We start from the raw sequence: 15,363 nt of genomic DNA on the forward strand, positions 1-15,363 counted from the left end.
AGCATAAGAATGATTATGTAGCAGATTATTAATTAAATTTCACACACCCCATCTGACCACCATAACCATCAAGGGGGGGGGGGGGGGGATGGAGACAAACACTGGAAAGGCAGCTCTGAAGTCAGCAAACAGACAACTGGATAACAAAAAAATAAAATTTATTTAAAAAAATATACAAGAGTAAAATACAACTTAATAAACTATGCTAAAAGGTCACCATCTAAGGCAAGTCTAGCGTGATCTCATCAAGTGTTGTCAGGAAAGATAGAAGTGAGCTTGATGTATCTGCAAAAAAAGTAAATACTTGCATTATTCATGGTGTTAATAATTTACACAGTTTAATGAAAAAAACTTTTCTGTCCATAAGGAAAGGGGTTACTATTACAGTAAGATTAGATCTCATTTTATAAAAGTTACAGCACCACTGTAGTATAGCTTTCTTTTACACCTGACCAATGACTCCAATAGTAGCCAAGTTCATGGTTGTAAAGCTTGGCTTCACATTCTTTCCTAAGCTTGGGAGCAATTGCATCCCTTACCCTTAAATAAAGCAAATCTGAACACACATAACTGACCTAAAGTAGAGCCATTTCAGCGTTCATGGGAAATAGTGTACACAGTAAGCTGTCAAATATTGACCCCTATTCCCTTTGGCATTTTAAATAAATAAGCTGATTTGTACATAAACTAGATGCACCATTAGTGTTCTAGGTATTAGCCACTTTATGTAAATCACCAAGGCCTTTAATTCCTAGATTGTAAGCTCTTCTGGGCAGGGCCCTCTCCTCCTGTGTCACCCTCTTGTCATTCGCAACCCCTATTTGATGTACAACATAATCTGTTGGTGCTATATAAATCCTGTTTAATAGTTACAAAGAATCTTTTAGTCTATATATAATTTAGAGGGAGATGTGTCTCCCTCTCAAAATAATCATTAACTTAACATATGTGGCATGTATTTTCTGCTAAGGTACATTTCATTCAATTATAGTAGTAATGTTAGAAAAGTGACTGTACACTGCTGGTCATAGGCATGAGGTTGCTCCCCCCCCCCCCCAAAAAAAAAAAAAATGTTCCACCCAGTATTCACACATTACTTCTAATGGATAAATTTTCTATTTGAATCCAATATGAAAAATCAGCAGGTCTGTGTGTTGTATTTGTGTTGCTGCTAGTAAGCAAATGAAAGTCTCAAATGTAGCCCTTCATAGAGAAGCTCCACTACCCCCCCCCAAATCAAAAACTTACTTGTGAAAATAGGAAACCACATTAGGCCATATTGAATTTAAAAGCCTACCTGACTCCCATTTAAAGTCTGGAATATCCATTGGAGCTGGCTCCTGGAACAACAAACTAGCAGCGTCATTCTTGTGCACAAGAAGTGGAACTCCAGCAAGGCAGAGATGGCTCAGCTTGTGTTCTTCTGGGACATCAAAGGTTTCAAAATCTAAGAAGCAAAATAAGGAAACGTGAGCATTACTTAATGAAATGAGCAGTTTATGTTCTCCAATACAGAGTTAAGAAAATATTTGGGTCCCTTTTCCCCTGGATTCCCTATAGGCAGGAGGATAAACCTCCAAACAAAGGAGTGGAGCACTGGCAAGACTAGGCATGTTGAGCGTATCATTTGCAAAGTGTTACACACATTGCCCATAATGGGCAAGAAGAACTCAATCCAAAGCTTTTCTATTACAACAATAGCAAGGGTTAGAATTGTCAATTTAGTCATGGATGTTCTCCTTTGCAGTCACATGTCCAGTACCATTTCCCCACACTTGCCCAAGAGTATAGGACGACTCAATCCTGGTGTAAAACTTGGGTGGGAGATTATAGGTTGACTTTGCTTCTGTGAAATAGTATTCCTTACTACAGATTCTAGTACTAACCACAGCAATGCATCCCTCCCTTACTGTAAGGCTTTTCTACAGCCACTTTTTGAATCCCAAATGTAAAATTCTGGTCCCTGTCCAGGCCTCAGCCTCAACCCAACCAAGAACGCTTCATAAATGTAGCTACTTGCCTGATGGATCATAAGGAAGACACTTCTCAATCTCAGGGTAGCTTTGTTTTCTAGATTTACGGCAGGTTTCAGAAATCTGGAATTGAAGATTCACCAATATCAAGCACTAGTTAAATTTTACATATTAGAAAAATCTTAATCCCAATTCAGCCATAATTTAATTTTGTCAAAAGAGTTTAGGTTCCACCATGTCCCCATTGGGGATACCAAACTGCCAAGTTTGTACACAAACCCAAATCATAAGCTGGCATCTAGAAATTAATTCTGACAACTCCTTTACTTATCAAAGCTCCAGCTATGGGACATCCACAAGCTCCCTCCACTCTTCTCTAAGTTTTGATTGGCTGTGATATCATAACTTTAGAATTTGCTGAAATTATTCTGTGGCAGTTAAGAACCTGCAGCGCCAGAAGAGCTAGCATTCTATTCTGAGCCAACAAACCTGCCTGTTTATTAATTTTCAGACTGGATGTTAGTATGAAATGGTCATTTCATAATGCTGCAAATTTCAGGACTACTTTCCTGACCTTAATGGGATTTTTCTTCCATTCTGGTTCAACATAAAACCCAATTACATTAGCTTGCTGTTATAACAATTGTGAATATAAATCCCTTACAGGAGTTTAATGCTTCATCACCCTCTAAGCACTGTGTTCTCCCCACACCCTTTTAGCCGGGTGCACCACCCGGCACTTTTCAGTGACCTAGCTGTTTTTGAATGGTTACTGAAAAGTTGGGTCACAATACAAGGGCTGCCACCCACCTACAATTTCTTCCCACCCAGCTTTAACATTTTTCTGGGTTTAACACTGACATCTTAAATATACCATGAGCTCACAAGCTAGCAAAATCCATTGAATACTTAGCCATGGTAAGAAAAAAAAAAATTGTTATCAAGGAGCAAAAGGTTTAGAACCACAATATTTGTATACTGCTGTTTGTGTAACTTCTATTGTTGACAGTAGAGGATAGAGGTCCAAAGGAGGCGTAAAAGCTGGTCATCCAAGTTCAGATGACAGAAGCATAATACCTGCTTGGTAACTGGCACAGACTTCTTCACTTTAAGGACATCTTTCTGGCATGGAACAGCTGTGCCGACAACCTGTTTGTTGACATTTCCCAGAGCTTTCCTTGGATTCACCACAGTGTCAGACCTACCAAACACTTTTCCTGGATGGCTTTTGAAGAGTGTGTTTGCTTTACAATAGAATAAAAAAAAAATATATAAATATGTGCATGATTGTGTACACACCATAGAACAGTTTAAAGATATTAACAAAGAATAACTTAAATCCATTACAGTTTTGTTAGACTTTTTTTGTTGTCCCAGACAGCTACAAACCTTCACTTGCAGGAAAGGCCAAAGGCAAGTCATGTTTAATACAACAATACAAGTGCTACAAAGTAAGCTAAACAAAGCTTGTGTGTTCAAAAGATCCTCGTAGTTAGTCTCTGGCCCCAAACACCATCACTGGCTGCAATAGCCACCATATTTAGCACCAATACTAGCACTTAGTCTTATGGCAAGCAGCAGTAAGCAAAGATTGCATCTGCCCCGAGACAGGAAACACTATCTCGAACAAACCACAAATTGTACAAACGTTCACCCAAAACCCTTTTGATAGTGGGAAAGCAATAGAAACTTACTGTAACTACTGTAACTAAAAATGAGCCATTAGAATACTCACCAGACTTGATTTGGTTCAAGCGATTCTTTGACAGGGTAGTAGAGGCAACATTTATGTTCTCTTGGTCAACAAAAATCATAGTTTCCATTTTTCACCTAAAGAAAAAAAAAAAACCATGTCCAATTATGGCAAGGCATATCCCTAACCTGAAAGTAGTTACTCACACATGAAGTTTCACTTCTGAAGTGTAACAGTAAACAAATAAAAATAACTTTCTAAGTTTACTTTCAGGTGACTAGTGCTTTAAATAAGCTCAAATAACTTAATTGGCAATTAGAAACTCCATTAACTTGAATAGTGTAACAATTGCCATGCTTGGGAGATGTGTAGGCAGCCCATGACCATCTATCTCCATTGTAGCCTTTAGCATGCACAGCTAATGACCTGTAAAATGGCAACCATACCAATAACCACAATATAATGTGGCAGCTGAAGTAAGGAAAGCCAGGTCAACTATGAAATTGACATTGTCACTTTACCAAGCAAGTTATATGATCATATTTGTGAAATCCAAGAACACCACAAACCCAATGCTTAAAAAACCCCATGTACATGATGATCCTATGATTAGCCTTTCCATAAAATCATCTCCACATGTACAACCACCATCATGTTTTATTTACAGTCAAGGAATAAAGAGGTATAAATCCTACAAATCCTGAACCCAATCAAGTTTATTTGGCCAGCCATGTACCTCATTAGGATACTGTGGGTGTCCCAGATCCCATAGTCCCAAGAGAACCTAAAATGTTCAGTTGTCACCCCTCCAAGCACTGTTTTTGGTTCCTTCAATAAAGCATTTTCCTTCTGATACATATACTTATATAGAGTATAGAACAGAAAGCAGAGGAAGCACCCACAATGGGGTAAAACTTAAAGGGAAACCCATCATAACCAACACCTGTCAGGTTCTATAACCTGAGCACTGCTCCAGGTACAAAACTAAAACCTTACTTCCTCTTTCAATACAAGGAGTAACATGACAGTAATAAAATTCACACCTAACACTACTAGGACAGTAAAGAGACATGAAACACCCATAATGGGAGCCACTAGCCATCCTCTTACCTGGAAAGACTCAGCCTACACAGCCACCAAAACCCACACACCGCTTGTCCAAAGTAACCTATAATGAGAGTGCTATCCTGCCAGCCTTTTAAATCACAAACTCCTCGCTGATTGGCCACACGCTGGACTGCTTTTTTAATTGGTCAAATCCTCAGATATCCTCTTGTTTGTATTGGATGAGGATCGGGGAATTGCCGCACCTGAGTTCACAGGTGTTTATATTTCCAGCTGTCCTATAATAGGCTGCAATGGGGAAACAATCTGATACTTTATATATGCATAATATCATAGTGCTAGAATGACATTACAGAGCTATAGGGGATCCATGGACAGGAAGGAAACTGAGAATAGTGCTGTCATATAAAGGGGAGGGCATGGGGTAACTATGTGGTTTGTAATATGAAGAGTATATTGCAGTATATATTGCAGAGGGTAAGGTCATAGATTGTGCAGTGCAGGAGAAGGCATGGAATGCAAATTCAATGAAAGAAACAGGGAACTATGTAGTATAAATCAGTTACATGTAGTTAAAGTGAATCTATCACCTCATATGTATCATTAAATAAAACTGTGATTTTCCTTTTTTTTTTATTTAATTTATATTGGGAAGGTTAAACGGAAACATACAGTGTACAGAAACAAACATAATGATCATTTAGGTTCTAGACAATATAACAATCATAAATTATTATTAATATTATTAATAAACAGGATTTGTATAGCGCGAACATATTACGCAGCGCTGTACATTAAATAGGGCTTGCAAATGACAGACTAATACAGACAGTGATACAGGAGGAGAGGACCCTGCCCCGAAGAGCTTACAATCTAGTAGATACAACTAAGTACTTTTAAAAAAAAATGTTTGGGGAAGACCCCTCTTCTTACGCGGCAGTAAAAACTAAATGGGAAACCTGCATTCTCCTGGGATAGGAGGGCTGCTCCTTACTTGTATGCCCAAGATCGGGCATGCATCATCAGGGGCTTTCTTATAATCTACAACAAATTCATGCAGCTCGTTTGTTTAAAAGTTTTTCAGGAAGACATGTCATCTGATCCAACGCCTGCACAGTACTGGTTCGGGTGACGTGAGAAGAACCCAGTAGATGGCGGACCTGGACACAAGGGCGAGTGCTGGAAAAAAAGGAAAGCATTTATTCTACATGCTTTTTTTTCAAGACATTAGTTACGTGCCCAATACATGTCTTCTTATTAGGAAGGAAATTCTGTAAGGATAACTACTTATAAGTAGAGTACTATCATCCTTTGCCCCCCCCCTGCACTTAAGAAATGTAAAATTCACTCCCTATATAGGTTGGATAATTTTCTACATATAATATTTATGGCTCACTGCATCCCTGGCTCTGATCTTCCCAGTAAACAAACAGCAGTGTGCTACAGGGCTATTTGCCAGGAGTACTTCCAGGTGTCATTGAAACCCCCTTTATTGTTTCCTAGGAGGTGGGGTGGATGGGGCAATGACTATCTGTACCGTATAAGTAGAGTTATTCTTTAACCCATGATGTATCAGGTATCTAGTATCCTGCTCCGCTTTTTATATCTCATTCTAAAATTCTTACATTTTGTTACATTTCGATCACAGTTTTAACTCTTCAGTATTTCAGTATTTCTTATATAAGCCTTGGATCTCTTGGGCTATGTTCACACTGGCCAAGAAGATGCAGTGTGTTTACAGCTTTCTCATGTCTGGGAACTGCTACCTACTAGGAAACTGTCAAATGTGTGGATGTTGATTCTTTAGGAACTAGTACTGTGATGCAAGTGACCAAGTGCCATCCACAGGGATTTAAATATTGTACATTAAGGGTGCCACCCTATGGCCCGAGGAGCTGCCAGATCCAACCCTTTGCTCCTTGTCTTGCAGGAATGGGGCGCATACATATGCTGTTTCTCCAGGAGACCGTGCTGCCAACAGAGGGAACATGCTCAGTGTGAGTTCCATGACAGTGAACGTGTACTTTAGACCTGGCTATGGCTGCTTCCTGCCCACCTTGTACTGTGAGATAATCCCAGCAGCAGCATGGGAGCTGTCTCTGTGTCCCAATGTATAAACCTTCACATCTCCTACACCCAGTGTCATATGAACATAAAATTTGCAGGGTACACAGGGGTTCCTAAGAGCTGTTACTAAATCAAAATTTCAGTTCCCTAAACATAACAACTTTGCTAGATATGGGGTCACAAGCAAAAAATACTAAAAAAAAACAGGGTTATTTTCACAAAAAGAGGGGATATTTCAAGACCAGGGTCCCCAAATTGAGTTTGCATGTTAGGGGCCCCCGGGGAACACTTCCACGGCAAAGAGATTTAGGATACTCTCAGTTTGCACTGAGCTGTGGTGCCCCAAATATAGACTTGCTCATTCATAAAACTTCAAAGCTGTGTTCAGACTGGCGGTGAGATGGTGTGGTTACGCCTTTTTCATGCCATGGATCCCTGCCTAGAAGGAGACACTCAGTACTACTCACTGCCGCCTGGAGTCAAATCCGCAGATGCTGCTGGGCGAGGGACTGAGCGGTTGGTGGGGTGCCTGTTACACATAGCTGGCCACTTACCTCCTGTAAAGCCCAATTTCTCTGGAACAGAGTGATGTTGACAACTGAAAATGTAGGAGCCAGTAAGAAAATGTTTTTTGCCCCTTCCCTCTTAAATTTTATACCCATCATATCATGCTACCCTGTCACACATAGCTATCCCCCTACTCTATTTGAACCCCAATTTGTCTGTAAGAAAAGGAAAATGTAACTGTAACCTCCTAAACATACATCACTTCCGTGCCATCCCATGATACAAAAACTATACCCATCATACCGCTCTACCCTGTCACACATAGCTGGTCACTTACCTTCTGTGAACCCTAATTTCTCCTTACCAGTAGAGTGAAATGAAGGATAAATGTGGAACTCTTGTGGCTACCCCCCCTCACTAAAATGTATCACTCCTACCATACCATGGTGCCGTCACATACAAATGACCGCTTACGTTCTTTGAATTCCAATTTCTTCTTAAAGGGGATCTGTAGGTGTATTAAAATGTAGAAGCCACTCTTGTGGCCAACCTCCCCTAGCAATTTATTGCTGCGGCGCCATCACGAGATATCAAAATCTATACCTATCATATCGTGCTACCCTGTCACACATATCTGGCCACTTACCTTCTGTGATTCATAATTTCTCAGGAACGGAGAGATGCAGGGCCTGAAGATGTAGTAGTAAGAACATGTACCCTTTGATTATCTGTCACATGAATTGCATTTCTCTGGAAGTACTCATTGCAAAGATTTTGGGGTACAAAGAAGGTTAGTGTCCCCCTATAACTGACAGAACGCATTGTATGGTGTAGTCTCTGCTCTTTGGTACAGGAATGGTGAGCAATATGACTGGCCAGCACTTTATGATAGATTTAGTTTTGTATCGTTCAATAATAAAAGATCACATTAATAAAATGAGCATTAAATGGTTTGTGCAACCTGAGGTGGTATATAGTACATGTGTCAAAGTGTAACTAAACTGTCCCCATCCTTTTGTTCCTTGTTGTGATTTTTGGCCATTTGGATTGGCCAGGCGGGGATGATGTAATAAACGGGTTCATTTAGTCCCGGCAATCAAAGGAAAAGCCGGGCTGAGCTGTGCATGGTAGACTTGCTGTGTTTTGACTGGTAGGTCATTTTTAGGGTGCATTATTTTTTTATTGTAATCCTGTAAATGTAAGGTTCTACTTTTTATGTAACCGGTATTCTTTAATCCTAAATCCTAAGTAAATTAAGCTTATAATTGAAATGGCATTCTTGGGATTGTTTTCACATATGGTTGTGCTCTGTGCTATAACTGATCACTTCTGCAGGCCCTGGTGGTGATGCTTCCCAAGCAAGGCACATATATCACATGCGATTATTGCTTTCTTTATTCTAGTTACTTAACTACTGTTCGCTCACAGTTAGATTTGCTTATTCTCCATTCTGTTTATACTAACATAGCAAAGGTCCATGTTATAGTCTTGTATGTATGAAAAATTTCTGCCTAAGATACAATAGGATGCCTCTTTGCCATTTTTAGTCACCACTGAAAAGCAGTAAGTTACGCCATTCAAGTCATGATTGTTGTAATTATCACTTAAAAAGGTATTACGGTTCCTCTGTTCTCTATATGTAGAAACCTGTTGTCACTTTGATAGATCAAGCTAGTTTTTTTTAAAAGCAAACAAGGTGTTAGAAGTGGTGAACAAATTCAAGGGATTTGTTGTGTCTATGCTGCACCCAGAAAATTATTTTAAATTCCTTATAATTTGTGCACTTCCTGAACTGCAATGTTACCTCTGCCTCTGAAGCTGGTGTCACTGTTGTGGAGTAAGCATTTTTGTGAGATCAGCACTGCTCGATGTTCACCTTGCAGTGCTGGTCCCTGTGCTACTTGTATTCATTTGCTTTAAAGGACATTTTTTTCCCCTTCCCTCCCACCTAGATCTGTCTTCTCCCCTCCAAGAGCTATTGCCTACTTTGCATTCTAGTAGTTTCCTTTGGACCCATACCATGTGCCTCACATTTACAGTATTCTGTAATACCTTGACCCAATACTATGGTACCTCCATTATAAAAAGTGATTGAAACTATACAGGGTGTCCCAAAAGTCACTAAAAACTTTCTGAATGATACTTGGAAAAAAAATAGAAATAAAGCGAGACTTGAGGCCACTTAGGCTTTGCAGTTTTTGTAGGTGTATCACTACCTTAACCTCCCTAGTGGTCCGATTCCGGCCGTATTTCCATGCAAAAAGCAGTACCATTTTTTTTGCATGGAAATTCATTTTACATTGGGGGCCTATAGTTCTTAGGCATAACTCATGGACAAATGTCTAATAGTGGATAAAAGAATCCACACGGCCCGCAGCAAAATCAGGAAAGAGATGCTGCAAAATCTTGGGAGAGGCTTATGTCCAAAAGGTGATGGAAGTTGTCAAAAATGGAGGCACCCATGTGAAGGAATACAACTAGTCCATAAGGTGTTTGAACATGATGGCAAGCCTATCAAGTTAAACTGCAACAAATCTTTTGTTGATGCTAAGAATATGAATAAACTGCTAAGTAATTTTTAGGAATTCATTAAAAGTGTATAGTGACATTTGTCAGATTCATAGTACTGTTCTAGATACCTCCTTTTACTCCCCCCCCCCCCCCCCCCCCCTCCATGTTCCATATGTACTGTGCTGTACGTTTTGATATGTCAATCCTTGATTGGATCATGGGTAAAAGGGAAAAAAAAAATATAAAAGTTTTACACACAAAACTGTCCCAGGGACCAATTTCAAATGTATCTAATCCTTATCACATGCTTGTACTGTATATTTTTAATATTAATAGGCTGGCAATTTTGCATAGGAGTCTATAGAAACTGGGCCCCTAATGATAAGCAGGAATTGCTTGATCACTGTTCTATTAAGTGAGCACCTCAAGTTCAGATATGAACACCCACAAATTCCAGTAATTTAAATGCCCCATAAGAACTGAAACTCTATAGACCACAAAATGTGTTCAGAAACTTGAGTTGTCTGGCATGGGCAATGAGATTCCCTTACAAAAGTATAGCAAAGGCCATTATGGTTTATATAAAGTCAACATTTATTTAAAAAAATATATAGAGTAAAAAGAAGGCATACAAAAAACAAAAACAAACAATGCTAACAGTCTACCATCTCAGGCAAGTCAAGGGCAATATCATCCAGTGTCCCCAGGAAGGATGGAAGTGTGCTTGAGATATCTGAGGAAAAAAAAAAAAAATAGATTTTACTAAAAATTAAAAAAGTTACCCTTTAAGCTTTGCCAAAGGTTCAGTAATTTTTTGTATTCCTACAGCACAATTATGCTTACTGAAAGGTCTAGCAAAAACCTATTTCTGTTGAAATCAGGACACATTGCATACAAAATACCTATTCAGTTTTAATTCATGCAATATGAGGTCAGTGCCCCACCCTCATGCAATTAGTCAAGTTTGTTTGTGCTATGTACAAAATGCATGCATATGCAAAATAATAATCTTATATTTGTGGCACTGCAGTAAACTTATGTTAGTGCAGATTTACATTTAGGTGTATCTAAATAATCAAGCCCACATTGGAAAGGCAGTTAGTTACCAGGTTTAGACTAGTGAAAGTCAATGGAGCCCCAGATGTTCTCAAAGATGCCAACTCAAAAGTTAATTGTTTACAGCCCTGGCAGTAAAGGGGTTAAGTAGTTTTTCCAATGTTGGAAATGAGTGCCACAAACTGATTTGCAGGTATATACACAATGGTTTAGGGGAAAAAAACCAAAAAAAAACCCTTACTATTGTTGCCAAGTTGAACAATAACAGAAAACCTTAGGATAGGCTTGAACAACCATTACTTTGTGCAGAATACAAGCATAGCTCATGCAGCTGGTAGCTAGTTCATAAACATGTACACATGTTGTTTCACTTAACCACAGAGCCAGATAATATTTATTCTTTTAACATGCAGAAACATTTGTTGTGTGCAATTTGTCATTTATTGGCACTGGTTAACCAAAATATGGTCAGTTGACAGCAGGTTCTGAGAACTAAAACCCACAGTTGAATATGTCTGGTATCCTAAAGAGTAATTCTTGCATGAAATATCATGGTACATGATTTTAAGTCATACTGAAGTTAGAAACCAACCTGAATCCCAGCTAAAGAGTGGAATATCCATTGGAGCTGGCTCCTGAGCCAGCAATGCATCAAACTTGGCAGAGTCATTCTCATGCACAATAAGAGGAACACCAGCAAGGTAGAGATGGCTCAGCTTGTGCTCTTCTGGGACATCAAAGGTTTCAAAGTCTAGAAGGAAAATAAAGTCACGATAGGCAGCATGTGTCAACCTAATAAAATAAGTAGCCAGTGATCCCCATTACTGATCAAGACTGAAGTTATTGCAACATTACTGAAGTCACTGGTAAGCCATCCAATCTGTCCTATCTACTCAACTCTAGTGCCAAACTTTGATCGGACGACAGATAAAGCTTTAGTTTCACAGTATAAGCCTTTGTAAAATTCCAAAAGTTGGGATTAGCCAGGAAAACGTTAATTGTATTGTAAAAGAAAAAAATTAGTACTCGCCTGCAGGATTGTAAGGGAAACACTTCTCAATCTCAGGGTAGCTTGGTTTGCTAGGCTTGACACAAACTTCAGAAACCTGAAATTGAACAAATGTTTAGCATGGGCAGTACTTTACAACTCCAGATCATTTACACATTAGGAATATAAATGTTGGATACTAGAAATGTTTGTGCCTTTAGCTCATTGAAAGTGACAATAAAACTTTGTCCAATCTGGCAGTTTCTAAAAAGTTAGCAAAAGCTGTAGAAACCATGGTCAAGGGACTGTTAAACAGCCAACTTTGTTTTGAGCTAGGAGAAGCTTCAAAGCTGAACTTAAGACACAACTAACAATATTGCACTCTGAATCTTGTCTGGATCATGGTGGATGGAGGATCCTAGAACAATGTATTTAGAAACTTTTACAGCCAAGAACTAGAGTTTTATTACCACCTACCGGCCATTCATAAATCCACAGCTTTAGGCTTCATTTACCAGCGGTCAGGAGGATACAACCACAGATGCTGGATGTATTCAATTCACTAAACAGCAGCCCAGAAGTACTGATACCACTCTACTATTCCTGGCCTTTTAGTATGTCAGGTAGGGAGTTACAAGCTTTTGTAATATTAGCCGAAACTCATTTAGATTAAGTGTATCCATCCCAAAGGACAGCTTCCATACATGAGAATATATATTTTATTATAAACACACACAGAATAAAACTAACCACTCATTGATAAGGCGAGTGCTCAGGCCACTATCCTAACCTTACCAGGAAGAGCCCATTTAACTTTGTTAGTCCAGTAACCAGTACAAAGCATACCCAAACCTACAGAAAATCTGTTTGTATGAACCAGGAAAGGATTAGAAAACCTGTAGTTTATAGTTCTGTCCCCACTGGAAAGTAACGCAATCATTCACGAAGGACATTCAGAGTCTGGAGAACTTCCCTACTCTGTTCTAAATACAGGAGTCCTATTACCTACATTTTAGGCACAGACCAGCATTATTTAAATGATTATTTCCAGGAAAAGCCAATGCTGAAAGGAGAGGGGAAGGTTACAAACAATACTCCTAGTGAGATTGCCAGATCAGCAACAAAATAGTGTTGCTAGATCTCCATTGGGGGGCTGGGGGAGTCAGACAATTTAGCTGGTGCCACAACGACTGAACAATCAAATTCAGATAACAGAAGCATAGTACCTGCTTGGTAACCGGAGCAGACTTCTTCGCTTTGGGGGCACCTTTCTGGTTTGGTACAGCAGTGTTGACAACCTGCTTATTGACATTTCCCAGAGCTTTCCTTGGTTTTACCACAGTTTCAGATTTGACAAACACTTTACCTGGTTGAGTCTTTAAAAGAGTTTTGGCTAAAGAGGGGAAAAAAAAAAACAACAACAAACACACACGTTAACAAGCATGCATTTGAACCACAACTTAAAGCAGACAAACTTTTTTTTTACTTTACATAATAAATAAAAAGAAAATCATCTTTTTTAAAGAATGAGAGCCCAGAGCCTCCAGGGATACTAACATCACATATCCCAGGAGGCTTCTCTTTCTTTGCATGGCTGACCTCAGGCAAGTGCAGGAGCTTTTTTCTTCAAGGGGGGGGAAAAAAATGCCAATCTGACAAATGCACAGGGAGATCAGGTGACACAGGCAGAAGATGGCAGTGCCTGGATGAATACAGATAACAGGACACATCTAGGAAAGCTCCAGAGGATCTGCAGAAGTAAATGTAAGTTCTTTTTAAGGGCATTTATTGGCCTGTCCCCAATTTACTCTCCTGAATTATGAAATATTCTGCACTGAAGTAATTCCAGCAAAGTATTGTCATCACCCTGAGCTATGAGGATGGCATGCCCTCCCTGGCACAGCAGTGCCCAGCTATCACACAAGGTCACACTCACCAGAGCTTGTTTTCTTACTGAGATCCTTGGGGAAGGTAGAAGCAATGTCACCATTTTCCTGGTCAACATAAATCAAAGTTGCCATTTTCACTGAAGCCAAAGCTGTAAAGTAGCCAGCAGAAGATATATTAGGACCTAGTACACAACAGACAGCACAGAATCCAAAAACACATTAGCAGCTGGTATGTTATTTAGTGTTGTGTCCATGGCATTACCTTCTAAGATGCCACACAAATACTAGGTCAGCTCCCCATAATTATTATATAGCGCCAACATTTTACACAGCGCTGTACAAAGCCCACAGTCATGTCACTAGCTATCCCAACCATAGCTATATGCCTGGAACGCAGTCTAGGGTCAATTAACCTAACTGCATGGTTTTGGGATGAGGGAGGAAACCAATTTACCCATAGAAAACCCACACAGACACAGGGAGAACATACAAACTCCATGCAGATAATGTCTTAGCCAAGACCCAAACCTGGGACCCACCACTGCAAAGACTAGAGTGCTAACACCCCAATACCCACCCGACACGTCACCTACACACAACCCCACTTAAAGCATGCCATGCCCTCGTCTCACGCCACCCTCCATCTTACCTAAGGCGAACCAACACTTTCTGCAATTCGAATGCAATAATCACTGCGTCAAACCCGGCAACCCTTAAATGAAAAGCTGCTCGTTCATTGGCTGTACGTGGAGGCTGTCTTCTTCTTGATTGGTCAATTCCTCCAGTGGCGGCTTGTTTTTATTGGATAATTAGGTGCCTCTTAGCCGCGCCTGATCTACGCAGACCCCATGTGTCTGTGTTTATTATTACGGCGAAGCCTACTTCCGGTCTGCTAGAGAGAGATGTAGAAAATGCCTGTGGAAAAGGAACAGAAAGTGGGCGGAGCATATACGCATTCTCCCTATGCCTATTGGCTAGGTGATGAGAGCGGCGGCGGTTTAAATTTGAAAGTAGTGAAAAGAGATTGGTGAATAGGTGAAAGTAGAGGGGTGCCGGGCGTATAGAGAGCTGCGTATTGGATTCGCTGTGGGTTCTCTCTTGTTATCAGCATGATGTCCTACAAGGAGAATCTAAACCCCATCTATAAGGTGAGCGAACACTGACAGCTCTTCTATGGTCTTCCTCAGACAATAACATTTGCTGTATAGTGTGTGTATAAGGGCACGTTCACTTAAAGTGTATCTGAGGCAAAACTTTTCTGTTAGTTATAAAGTGAGCGGGAAAAGAGGTCCAGTCAGATATTACTGCATTCACGGGCCATTGGAGAGATGTATTCATTTCCAGTCTGCTGAACAGATATATATTTATATACATGTATAGGATAAGTAGGGGAATGCTACATCTGCCAGCTTTTCATTATTCCTGCTTTCCCAGCTGTTGATTTTCTCTCTGGTTGTCTGGCTAAGGTTGTCACCAGAACAGGAAATGGAGGAAATGTATGTGTCTTTCTTTCTGTGCCTTATACAATTAAGCTGCGTACACACGGCAAATTTTTCTCGCCCGATAATCGGTATCGGCCAATTATCGGGCGAAAATCTGCCGTGTGTACAGTCG

The 15,363-nt window shown here is 39.9% G+C and overlaps 2 protein-coding genes across 2 annotated transcripts in view; one reads left to right on the forward strand and one right to left on the reverse strand.

Moving 5' to 3' along the window:
- Nucleotides 1-152: 152 nt before the first annotated feature.
- Nucleotides 153-14,540, reverse strand: LOC140323538 (securin-like). The gene is made up of 9 exons (XM_072400702.1): nucleotides 14,399-14,540; nucleotides 13,797-13,898; nucleotides 13,087-13,253; nucleotides 11,903-11,978; nucleotides 11,465-11,623; nucleotides 10,482-10,549; nucleotides 2,021-2,096; nucleotides 1,298-1,447; nucleotides 153-285 (listed from the first exon to the last, which is right to left on the reverse strand). Exons 2-9 carry the CDS (start codon nucleotides 13,879-13,881, stop codon nucleotides 221-223), a joined length of 846 nt encoding a protein of 281 aa, XP_072256803.1. The 5' UTR covers nucleotides 13,882-13,898; nucleotides 14,399-14,540; the 3' UTR covers nucleotides 153-220.
- Nucleotides 14,541-14,666: 126 nt separating this feature from the next.
- Nucleotides 14,667-15,363, forward strand: part of LOC140323537 (aurora kinase B-A-like) — a 10,005-nt gene continuing 9,308 nt past the window's right edge. The window contains exon 1 of the mRNA XM_072400700.1: nucleotides 14,667-14,897. Within this exon, the coding sequence (XP_072256801.1) occupies nucleotides 14,859-14,897 (39 nt within the window). The 5' untranslated portion in view covers nucleotides 14,667-14,858. The remainder of the gene's footprint in view (nucleotides 14,898-15,363) is intronic.

Source organism: Pyxicephalus adspersus, chromosome 2 (genome assembly GCF_032062135.1).
Source record: "Pyxicephalus adspersus chromosome 2, UCB_Pads_2.0, whole genome shotgun sequence".
Classification (NCBI taxonomy): Eukaryota; Metazoa; Chordata; class Amphibia; order Anura; family Pyxicephalidae; genus Pyxicephalus; species Pyxicephalus adspersus.

Bases quoted from the DNA above. Each gene is read 5' to 3' on its own strand.
- LOC140323538 (XM_072400702.1), bottom strand. From the start codon at position 13,881: ATGGCAACTTTGATTTATGTTGACCAGGAAAATGGTGACATTGCTTCT. The intron at 13,254-13,796 runs GTGAGTGTGACC...TCCCCTCTTTAG, and splicing joins CAGTAAGAAAACAAGCTCTG to CCAAAACTCTTTTAAAGACT. The intron at 2,097-10,481 runs GTAGACTGTTAG...CTTCAATTCCAG, and splicing joins CCCTTGACTTGCCTGAGATG to ATTTCTGAAACCTGCCGTAA.